This window comes from Oryctolagus cuniculus, chromosome 13 (genome assembly GCF_051225735.1).
Source record: "Oryctolagus cuniculus isolate XC-2025 breed Fujian yellow rabbit chromosome 13, ASM5122573v1, whole genome shotgun sequence".
In the NCBI taxonomy this organism is placed as follows: Eukaryota; Metazoa; Chordata; class Mammalia; order Lagomorpha; family Leporidae; genus Oryctolagus; species Oryctolagus cuniculus.
This window is the reverse complement of record NC_142879.1, coordinates 97,865,005-97,877,296: the sequence shown is the minus strand read 5'-3', so window position 1 is coordinate 97,877,296 and position 12,292 is coordinate 97,865,005. Positions and strand designations below refer to the sequence as shown.

At 42.1% G+C, this 12,292-nt stretch overlaps 1 protein-coding gene across 2 annotated transcripts in view; it reads right to left on the bottom strand.

Moving 5' to 3' along the window:
- Positions 1-12,292, bottom strand: part of LOC149122781 (uncharacterized) — a 38,831-nt gene that overhangs the window by 12,067 nt on the left and 14,472 nt on the right. For both annotated transcript variants that reach the window (XR_016219193.1, XM_089311821.1), the window contains exon 2: positions 3,491-3,668. Coding sequence is in view for 1 of the 2 variants with exons in the window: in XM_089311821.1 (XP_089167947.1) it covers positions 3,501-3,668 (168 nt within the window). In the remaining variant the exon portion in view is untranslated. The remainder of the gene's footprint in view (positions 1-3,490; positions 3,669-12,292) is intronic.

The following is a 12,292-nucleotide window of genomic DNA, read 5'->3' as shown; positions in this document are numbered from 1 at the left end:
ACACGGCCATCAATATGAAAGAAGGTAAAGGAAAAAACCTACCAGTAAAAGAGCATAGGAAGCTCAAAGCATATACTAGAAAATATCTCCGGGAAAATGGCAGGGCAAAGTCACTATGTATCAATAGTCACATTAAACGTTAATAGACTTAACTCTTCAGTTAAAAGGTACAGACTGGCTGAATGGATTAAGGAACAAAACCCAACTATTTGCTGCCTACAAGAAACATATCTCTCTAACAAAGATGCATACAGACTGAAAGTGAAAGGTTGGAAAAAGATATTCCATGCCAACAGAAACCAAAAAAAGGCAGGTGTAGCCATATTAATATCAGACAAAATAAACTTTAATACAAAAACTGTTAAGAGAGACAAAGAGGGACACTATATAATAATTAAGGGTTCAATTCAACAGGAAGATATAACGATTATCAATGTATATGCACCTAATTACAGGGCACCGGTCTATTTAAAAGATATGTTAAGGGACTTAAAGGGAGATTTAGATTCCAATACAATAGTACTGGGGGACTTCAATACTCCACTCTCAGAAATAGACAGATCATCCGGACAGAAGATCAACAAGGAAACAGCAGATTTAATTGACACTATTGCCCAAATGGATCTAACAGATATCTACAGAACTTTCAATCCTACATCTAAAGACTTTACATTCTTCTCAGCAGTGCATGGAACCTTCTCTAGGACTGATCACATACTAGGCCATAAAGCAAGTCTCAGCAAATTTAAAAGAATTAGAATCATACCATGCAGCTTCTCAGACCACAGCGAAATGAAGCTGGAAATTAGCAACTCAGGAAACCCTAGAAAGTATTCAAACACATGGAGATTGAACAACATGCTCCTGAATGAACACTGTGTAATTCAAGAAATCAAAAGAGAAATCAAAAACTTTCTGGAAGTAAATGAGGATAACAACACAACATATCAAAACCTATGGGATACAGCAAAAGCAGTATTGAGAGGCAAGTTTGTAGCAGTAGGTGCCTATATCAAGAAATTGGAAAGGTACCAAATAAGTGAGCTTTCAGCGCATCTCAAGGACCTAGAAAAACTACAGCAAACCAGACCCAAATCTAGTAGGAGAAGAGAAATCATTAAAATCAGAGAAGAAATTAACAGGATTTAATAAAAAAAATTACAAAAAATCAGCCAAGCGAAGAGCTGGTTTTTTGGAAAAATAAACAAAATTGACACCCCATTGGCCCAACTAACTAAAAAAAGAAGAGAAAAGACCCAAATCAATAAAATCAGAGATGAAAAAGGAAATGTAACAACAGACACCACAGAAATAAAAAGAATCATCAGAAATTACTACAAGGACCTGTATGCCAGCAAACAGGAAAATCTATCAGAAATGGATAGATTCCTGGACACATGCAATCTACCTAAACTGAACAATGAAGACATAGAAAACCTAAATAGACCCATAACTGAAACAGAAATTGAAACAGTAATAAAGGCCCTCCCAACAAAGAAAAGCCCAGGACCAGGTGGATTTACTGCTGAATTCTACCAGACATTTAAAGAACTAATTCCATTTCTTCTCAAAGTATTCAGAACAATCGAAAAAGATGGAATCCTCCCAAATTCCTTCTATGAAGCCAGCATCACCTTAATCCCTAAGCCAGAGAAAGATGCAGCACTGAAAGAAAATTACAGACCAATATCCCTGATGAACATAGACGCAAAAATCCTCAATAAAATTCTGGCCAATATAATACAACAACACATCAGAAAAATCATCCACCCAGACCAAGTGGGATTTATCCCTGGCATGCAGGGATGGTTCAACATTCGCAAATCAATCAATGTGATTCACCACATTAACAGACTGCAGAAGAAAAAAACATGATTATCTCAATAGATGCAGAGAAAGCATTCAATAAAATTCAACACCCTTTCATGATGAAAACTCTAAGCAAATTGGGAATAGAAGGAACATTCCTCAATATAATCAAAGCAATTTATGAAAACCTCCATCTCCCATTCCCTCTCCCATTCCATTCATATCAATATTCATTTTCAATTCTCTTTATATACAGAAGATCAATTTAATATATATTAAGTAAAGAATTCAACAGTTTGCACCCACACAGAAACACAAAGTGTAAAATACTGTTTGAGTACTAGTGATAGTATTAATTCACATTGTACAACACATTAAGGACAGAGATCCTACATGAGGAGTAAGTGCACAGTGACTCCTGTTGTTGATTTAACAAATTGACACTCTTGTTTATGCTGTCAGTAATCCTACTAGGCTCTTGTCATGAGTTGCCAAGGCTATGGAAGCCTTTTGAGTTCATGGACTCTGATCTTATTTAGACAAGGTCATAGTCAAAGTGGAAGTTCTCCCCTCCCTTAAGAGAAAGGTACCTCCTTCTTTGATGGCCCGTTCTTTCCACTGGGATCTCACTCGCAGAGATCTTTCATTTAGGTTTTTTTTTTTTGCCAGAGTGTCTTGGGTTTCCATGCCTAAAATACTCTCAGGGGCTCTTCAGCCAGATCCTAATGCCTTAAGGGCTGATTCTGAGACAGGCAGAGTTAGACAGTGAGAGAGAGAGTGACAGAGAGAAAGGTCTTCCTCCCATTGGTTCACCCCCCAAATGGCTGCACTGATCCAAAGCCAGGAGCCAGGTGCTTCCTCCTGGTCGCCCATGCGGGTGCAGGGCCCAAACACTTGGGCCATCCTCCAATGCCTTCCTGAGCCACAGCAGAGAGCTGGACTGGAAGAGGAGCAACCGGGACAGAATCTGGTGCCCAGACCAGGACTAGAACCCTGGGTGCAGGCGCAGCAGGCGGAGGATTAGCCAAGTGAGCTGTTGTGATCCCTTTAGTTTCATTTTTTTCCTTACCCCCAAAAACACAATCAAATTGCTGAAAACCAAAATTATAAGCATCTAGAGGCAAACAAAGGGACACTGTAGAGAATAACAAATATAGTATTACATTTTTAAATGGAGTTTGGATATTCTTCCATTGTCATATAGATTACAATCAGCTTGTGAGATCCAAGAAAACATCTATGGAGGTTGTTGACTAGCATTGCATTGTATCTATATATTAGCTTGAGGAAATTTTTTAAAAAAAAATTTTTAAAAATTTATGGTATTGTGTGAGTAGGATTTAGACATTTTCTTGCCTTATAGATTCACCTCCTGAGGTAGAGGCAGCAAACAGAGAGCCTGAAACTTTACAGCTTTGACGAGAACACAATGGAGGGGCACACACCCTTCTTGCAGGTAGAAAATCCTGGGCATGATTTTGGAATCCATGATAGAGAAAAAGAACCTGGGATTGAACTGAGCCCAAACAGCATCCACAAATGTGACCCCAAATAAAGCAGTAAAACAAACAGCACTACAAATTATGAATCTCCTTCTATCTATACCACTGTTCCTGTGTTCTCTATCCTCTCAGGACTCATCATCTCTTTTACTACTTGAACTCAGAACAACAAAACTTACCCTCCTGAGACTAGACGATTCCTCTCCTCACGGTCCCCTCATCACTGGTCCTATATCTTGCTCTGTGGTTACACAAGTAGACCACAGTTAGAGAGTCTGGTGTAGGCACGTTGTTCTTGCAGGAGAGAAAATCAGTCATGTCTGGAAAAACAGGAAGCGGGTGAAGGTACTTTGGCATCTGCAGAGAGAGAGAGAATGAGATGGAGATGAAAGCAAAATACAGATAGCAGTCACCTAACCAGGCTCTGTTCACAGGAAGGGGTCCTGTAACTGGCTGAGATGACATTTCAGGATGAGAGTTGATTTGCCATCACTCTGTTCCCTATACCCACCAGGTCAGGCTGCTCAGATCCAGAGGTTTTTCAATTCTGAGCTTCAAAAGAACTGTCCCAGAAGGAGAGAAACTCTGATGAGATTTGTGAATCCTGAAGTCTGGAAGGGTGGCTGGATTTCCATCGACTAGGACAGTGCATGTAGCTATTAAGCAGGGCTATTAGGAGGGGTTGGGGCTAAGACAGAGGAGTAACGGGAAAGGCGAGGAAAATGCACATGGTGGTGACTGGGTGGTCCAGCTGGAACACAGGAAGAGCTGGGCATGGAGAGAATTAAGGTTGGATAGTGGTAAGAGTTGTCATTAGTCAGAGGGAGGAAAAAAGTCGGGCAGAAAACAGTTAGATGTGGATCATACTGGAGAATAGCATCAGGACCAACAAAATGAGGTGAATAGGAAGCACGGGGGCTTATGGGACAATAGTATGGAGTACTGGAAAGACGGTGATGCCCAGATGGGTGATTTGAAGGAGGGCGACAGTGGCATGCAGGAACAGAAAGAGGGTGAGACCAGGGTGAAGGATCAGGACGGTGTGGCAGGTGTGAACCTGCAGATGGAGCAGGACACTGGACTAAAGTATCAGAACAAGGGTGAGGTTGGGGCACAGGAGCAGGACACTGGGCTAAAGTATCAGAACAAGGGTGAGGTTGGGGCACAGGGCCGAAAGGAGGGTGAGGAGGGGACAGAGACCAGAAAATCTGAGATAACTTTTTTGTCATTTAAGACTCTGTTAGTTGCTCATCTTGTCAAAAGTGAAAATGAGTAACTGTAATTTTCCAGGCCAACTGTAGCCTTTATGTCATGCTCGACCACCATTGTTGCATGACATAATGCCCATTATGAAATACAGAGGTCCATCTCCCCAGGCTACAGTGTGAAGGCCCCACTCACCAAGAATATGGCCCCATGGCATAGGTTGAATAGTGAGTACGGGACATGTGGATAGGGAACAAGTGGATCTGTAATCACAGTCCCTGTTCTTGAGATAACACAGTTTTGACTCTCCGTTACCAAAGGGAATGGACATGCTTAAGGGGTCAGGGCCCCTCAGGAGAGAGGTTCTTTTGTAGAACTGGGAAATAGAGGAAGAAGTCAGTGTTATAGAAAGTGCAGTCCCTGTCCTTCGTGCTGAACCAAGGTAATGAGGATAGATTGAGAGTCTATTGACTGATGAAGACAGTAACACAGTCTGTCTCAAGTACTACTATCTTGGTGAGTGAGGGTAGCCTGTGGTTTTTAAAGAGGCTGTACAAGAGGTTGGGCTGCTGAACCACTGTAAAAGCCTGTTGCAGGTCTCATAACAGCATATCCCAGATGTCAGTGCAATTCCATGAGAAACTTGCTTTATGGCCTGACCTCATTAGGAGGAGGGGATAGCAGCATGCTCTGCAAAAACTAAGTATACAAAATGTTATTTCACTGGTATCTGAAAGAGGTAAAGATTTGTGTTGAGCCTCCAGTGTTTTATCAATCAGGATGAAGTCCACTCAGCCAAAGCCCACACTTACTGTGTGTGCCCTTAGTCATTTGTCGCCTTTTCATTCTGTTAAATTGAAATCTGGTCCTGCTGACCAAGGAGGGCAAGATTACTTCACAGCTTCAGCTGGCTTTCTCAAGACTGCTTCCTTGCATGCACAAGCAAGCTTTACTTTTCTGTTTGAATAGATACTTCAGTCAGTCACAGGCTCAGGAGTTTGTTTTTGTTCATCAGAATAGGAAAAGATAAAGATGTATTTGGTTGGGTTACAAGTTTCCCTGTGTGTTCAACTTACTACACATCCCAAATACCTTTCACAACATTTGTATCATTTTATGAATATGAGCAAATCAGTGGGATATGGCATGTTCATTTCACCAGTGAGTTCAGGGGAACCAGAGAGAGAGAAAAAGCAGTGGGCCAAGTACCTGAGCCACAAAGAGGGGCAGATAGGAGGGAGCACAAAATGGCCCTGATCAATGCCATGCAACACGATTCCCTGCCATGCTGTCAGCCACAATCTCACAGGAAGGACTTGAGGGCTAACCTTTACTTCTTCTTTTTTTAAAAAAGATTTATTTATTTATTTGAAAGACTTACAGAGAGAGAGGAGAGGCAGAGAGAGAGAGGTCTTCCATCGGTTGGTTCACACCCCAGATGGCTGCAATGGCCGGAGCTGGGCCGATCCAAAGCCAGGAGCCAGGAGCCTCTTTCAGGTCTCCCACGTGGATGCAGGGGCCCAAGGACTTGGGCCATCTTCTGCTGCTTTCCCAGGCCATAGCGGAGAGCTGGATCAGAAGAGGAGCATCCAGGACTAAAACTGGTGCCCATATGGGATGCCGGCGCTCCAGGCCAGGGCGTTAACCCGCTGCAGCACAGCACCAGCCCCTGATCTTTACTTCTTTATCTCACCTCTTGAACACTACAGTCACTTGGTCGGCTGCGTGACTCCTACTTGGATCCTGTAACTCAAGGCATAATCTAAAGGACAATAAGGTTCACAAGAATGTCTCCCTCCCCCAATCCCTCCCTCCTGCCAGAGACCCCCCCATAACTGTGGGAGATCCACTCATGACCTCTCATATCCCCTTGCAAAACAGCTTACAAAGAAGCTTGCTAAACAGGATAAGCAAAAGGCCTATAAGGCTTCTGGAAAGCTCCTGGAAGCAAGTTCTCTCTCCCACCAGTGGCAACTTCCCTTGACAACCAGATAAAAGCCCAGCCCTACATGTGCCCTGTGTGCAGTCTCTTTGCAAGAACAGACTGCCGCCCCTCTGTGCTTCGATGAAGCAACCTGTCTCTGTTGAGGTTGGTCCCTGTCTCTTTTCTCCACTCCTTTCTGGGGGATACAAAAAAATCAGAACCCTGAGGTGTTCATAACCTGACAAAAGCTAGTAGAATGGCTGCCAACTCCTGAGTGTTAATGACTAGGTGTGGAGCCAGGAGCTTCATCCAGGTCTCCCACATGGGTGGCATTGGCCTGAACATTAAGTAATCTTCTGTTGACTTTTCCAAGCCAAGCCATTTGCAGGGAGCTAGGTCAGAAGTGGAGCAGCCTGGACGTGAACTGGTGCTGACATGGGATGCCAGCATTGTAGTCACAGGTTTTACCTGCTATGCCACAATGTCAGCCCCAAGTGTGGACTGTTGTTCACTACTTAAGTGATTCCAACTATTCTTTATACTTTAGAGTGTGCAAGTCTTTTTAAAAAAAAATGGATACAGGATTCAAACTAAGGCACTGCCATATGGAATTCAAGATGTCCCTTAGGACATCTTAACCACTATGACAAATGCCCACCCCTCAAGGCCTCTTTTGACATGACTTAGTTCGACAGTATGCACAATATGCAAAGCCAAAGGAGCTATGGAAGACTTCTGGTAAGCTATGTTATGGTTTGGATATGGGCTGAGTGCTTCCCTTGAGGGTTCATGTACAGAAAGTATGGTCTGCAGAATGGCAATGTGAGAGGTTACGGGGCCTTTAAGGCGTGGGGCCTAGTGGCAGGTAATGAGAGCATGCAGGCATCACTCTTAGAAGAGAAAGGTGCTGGTCTCATGGAGTGAGTGAGCTATTTTGAGTATTGGTTGTTATAAAACCAGGCGCTCCATGCACTTGACCTTTCTGCACATGACTGGTTCATTTTCCGCTGTTCCATGACACCATGAGGCAGCCAAGAAGCCAAGCAGATGGGGATGGGGGTGCCTGATCTTGGGCTTTCAACCTCTAAAATGGACTTTTCTTTAGAAAGTACTCTGATTCATGTATTTTGTTAACAGCAACAGAAAACAGACTTGTGCAAGCTGCTTCCTACCCACGCCTCTAACCTGGGAGAGCCATATGCATGATAGCTGGGAGTTCTCGAGTTACTGGAAGACTTAATTTGTTTCCTGTATCTTTCAATAGCTAAGACTCTGTGCCTAAATTTTCCACTGGCCATTATATGCAATGAAATCACTCAACTGTACGCATGGATTGAGGGCCTCCTGGGTATCTGATGCTGAGGCTTCGATGCGCACACAGGAGAGTGATCATATCTTCTGAATTCCAAACCAAGTCACTGACAAGTGAGGTGCTGATGACAGCAAGAAGTGGTAAGAAAGGTTTGGTCTGTGGGGTCAATCGCAACTGAGTGCAAATTCATTTCTTCAATCTAGTTCTGCGGCCTTTAACATCCTAAAGCTTTGCAGGACATCTTAATCCCTTATCCAAACACATTCTTCCCCGCTGTTTATTAGGATTTTTGTCATAATAAATGTGTTGCATTCCAGTTCAAAATGCCAACTGGCTGGCAGTTTCTGATCCTTCCTTTTCCCTTGTACAAGGTCCAATGAGGGGAAGAGAATTTCACAAAGTAGTGGTCACAGTATCACACTTAGCAGGGTCAGGTGCTGCAGTGAGCCAGCAAGAGAAACAATGGGGGAACAGCATTCCACTTGATGTTTAAAGAAGCCAGTGTAGGAAAGCACCACACTTAGTGAAACAAGCCAGTCCCAAGAGGACCAATGCCATATGTTCTCCCTGACTTGTGACAACAAATAGAGCACACAAAAGGCAAGATATAGAAGTGAAATTGACACTTTGAGAAGCAAAGACTTGCACAGCCCTTGTCCCGAATGTTGAGGAAGGATTTTTTTTCATAATATTTGTTGAATAATCATATATGTATAAAGTTAATTGAAAATAGATGTTAGTAAAAAATAAGAATGGGAATAGGAGAGTGAGGAGGAAGAGGGGTGGAAGCACGGATATGGTGGGAAGAATCACCATGTTCCTAAAGTTGTAGTTATGAAATATATGAAGTTTGTATTTCTTAAATAAAAGATTTCTGGGGGGGGGAAGAAGCCAGTGTACATCACCTAGAGAGTAATTACACTAAAACTAATCAAACCTACGCAGCCAACTACCAGTTCCCAAGAGAAACATAGGAAAGGGAAACCTGTTCATCGGCACCAAGGGGTATACTCAGCAAAACCCCAATCATGGCAGACTCTGTAATACAAATGATCAGGCTTCTTCTCCTAATAACACTGAACTTAATCTCCATCTCCCCTGTGGATGGCAGGAACCCAACTATGTGAGCTATCACCTGCTGCCTCTCAGGACTTGCCTCAGCAGGAAGCCAGAGTCAGGACTGATATGGGGCACAGATATCTTCACATGTACCTTGACTGCCACTAAGCCAAACATCCCCTCTATGGTTAATGTTTTAAAGTCATGATATTGTGATAAGGTATTGTGATTATGTGAATAGAAATGACCTCTTCCATTAGAAGTATATAATAAAATATTTGCAGATAAAATGAAAATGATATTTGGAATTTGCTTTAACATAATCTCTGAGGAGAGGAGTAAAGATCAAACAGGGGGAGGGGAGTGATGGTCATATATGGAAGATCAAGAAGAATGACAGACTCCTAACCTGAAGTTAGAGACCAACACCACAGTGCCTTTTCTCAAGGAAAAAATATTTTTAGCCTGAATTTTGATGGGGAATGTGAAGATAACTTACTATTAGAAACACATAAAACTACATAGATGAAAACAGGCAACTATTAACTCTAGGAAAAACAAAGGTTGTAGAGGAATGGAAAGCATTTTTTAAAATACACTTACTCATAATAGAAGCACTAAATGTTTTAAAATGAAAGTTACGTTGGGAAGTATTTCTGTGTGTAGAAGGTCAGACAGAGTAGTACATTTCTAACACTGGGCAATGTGGCTACATACAGCAGCATGAGCACACTCTGGAGGCACATGTAGCTAAACATCTAAAGCAACAGGTGTGTTCCTGGTAGGAAGTGGAATGCCATTTTTCACTTACAACATCTATAATGCAACCATGTATACAAGCAGGGTTTTTTCTATTTATTTCATTGGGGTGAAAACCAGGTAACATAAAACTTAACATCTTGAACATTTTACACTGGTGACACTGAGTACACTCAACAGTTGTGCTACCATCACCCATGCCCCTAACTCTTCTCATTTTATAAAACTGGAACTCTCACCCATTAAATAATAGTCCCTCAGCACCTGGAAACTACCATTCTGCTCTGTCTCTATGACTGGGACTACTCCAGGCACTTTACACACTGCAATCATACAACATTTCTCTTTTTACTATTTCCCTTAGTAGAGTGTCGTTAAGGCTCATCTTTGTTGCAATATGTTATAACTGCCTTTTTTTTCAAAATTAAATAATATCCCATTATAAATATATATCACACATTATTTATCCAACCATCTGCCAATGGACACTTGTCGTTTTCACATCTTTGCTTTTCTGAATATTAATTAATACTGCTGTGATTAATGCTGCTATGAACATGGGTGTACAAATATCTCAAGATCTCACTTTCTTTTCTTTTCTTTTTTTTTTTTTTTGACAGGCAGAGTGGACAGTGAGAGAGAGAGACAAAGAAAAAGGTCTTCCTTTTCTGTTGGTTCACCCTCCAATGGCTGCTGCGGCCGGCACACCACGCCGATCCTAAGCCAGGAGCCAGGTGCTTCTCCTGGTCTCCCATGCGGGTGCAGGGCCCAAGGACCTGGGCCATCCTCCACTGCACTCCCTGGCCACAGCAGAGAGCTGGACTGGAAGAGGAGCGACTGGGACAGAATCCGGCACCCCAACCGGGACTAGAACCCGTTGTGCCAGTGCCGCAGGTGGAGGATTAGCCTATTGAGCTGCAGCACCGGCCAAGATCTCCCTTTCAATTATTTTCAGAACATAACAAGAAACAATTATTGAATCATATAATTTCATTTTTATGTTTCTGAGAAACTGTGATACTGTTTTCCCAAGGGAAAACATTTTACATTTCCAGTAATAGTGTACAAGAGTTCCAATTTCTCGACATGCTCACCTCACCAACACTTGTTATTTTGTCTTGGCTTTCTCTCTCCCTCTCTCTTAGAGTAGCCATCCTAATGGATATGTGTATCTTTGATTTGCATTTCCTAATGATTAGAGCTGGTGACCTTTTGGAAAGTAATTATTTTTCAGATAAATACATGATCTACAAGTATTTCTTCCCATTGCATAGGCTGTCTTCCTTCTGCTACTACTGTCCTTTTTAAATTATTTTTTATTTTTTTCACTTATTTTTTAAGGAATACAAATTTCACAAGCACAGCTTTAGGAATATAGTTATTCTTCCCACAATACCTGCCCTCCCACCTATACTCCCACCCCAACCCTCCTCCCTCTCCCCTTACCAGTCCCATTCTCCATTAAGATTCATTTTCCATTAACTTTGTACACATAAGACCAACTCTATACTAAGTAAAGATTTCAACAATTTGCACTCTCTCACACACACACACACACACACACACAAACACATAAAACTGTTTGACAACTAGTTTTACAATTAACTCTCATTTTACAATTCATTAAAGACAGAGGTCCTGCATGGGGAGTTCTTAATTTAACAATTAACACTCAGTGCCCACGCAAGGCTCTTGACATGAGCTGCCTAGGCTATGAAAGACTTTTCAGTCTACAAACTCCATCAGTATTTATACAAGGACATAAGTAAAGAAGAAGTTCTCTCCTCCCTTTAGCGAAAAGTACATCTTTCTTTGATGGCCCCTTCTTTCCAATGGGGTCTCACTCAGAGATCCTTCATATAGCACATTTTTTTAACCACAGTGTCTCGGCTTTCCATGCCTGAAATGCTATCATGGGCTTTTCAACCAGACAAGGAAGTCTTAAGGGCTGATTCTGAGGTCAGAGTGTTACTTAAAGTGACTGTCATTCTGTAAGTTGGCCGTATGGAGAGCTTCCCATCTTGGAATATTCTCTTCTTTTAAATTCTATTTATTATTATTACCAGACACTTGATCCTATTTATATGATCACTTGAACACTTAATCCTATCTATATGTTCACTTTAACACTTCATGTGATCACAATATTGTTCTTTATATGTTTTAATTTCAGTGACATCCAATATGTATATTGTATATTTTTTCTTCTGTTGTCTGTGATTTTGCTGTCATGTTCAAGAAATCTCTTTTGAATTCAATGTTACAAGGGTTTTAACCAATGTATACTTCTCTTTGCTTTTTTTAAGATTTTTTTTTAATTTATTTACTCAAAAGAGAGTTACACAGAGAGAACAGAGGCAGAGAGAGAGGTCTCCCACCCGATGGTTCACTCCCCAATTGGCCAAAATGGCCGGAGCTGCACCGATCTGAAACCAGGAAACAGGAGCTTCCTCCAGGTCTCCCATGTGGGTGCAGGGGCCCAAGGACTTGGGCCATCTTCCACTGCTTTCCCAGGCCATAGCAGAGAGCTGTATCAGAAGAGGAGCAGCCGGGACTAAAACTGGCACCCATATGGGATGCTGGTGCTCCAGGCCAGGGCGTTAACCCACTGCACCACAGCACCGGCCCCCACCAATGTACACTTTTAAGAGTTTCAATAGCTTCAGCTTTTATGTTTAGGTCTTTGATCTACTTACAGTTAGTTTTTGTACATGGTGTAAG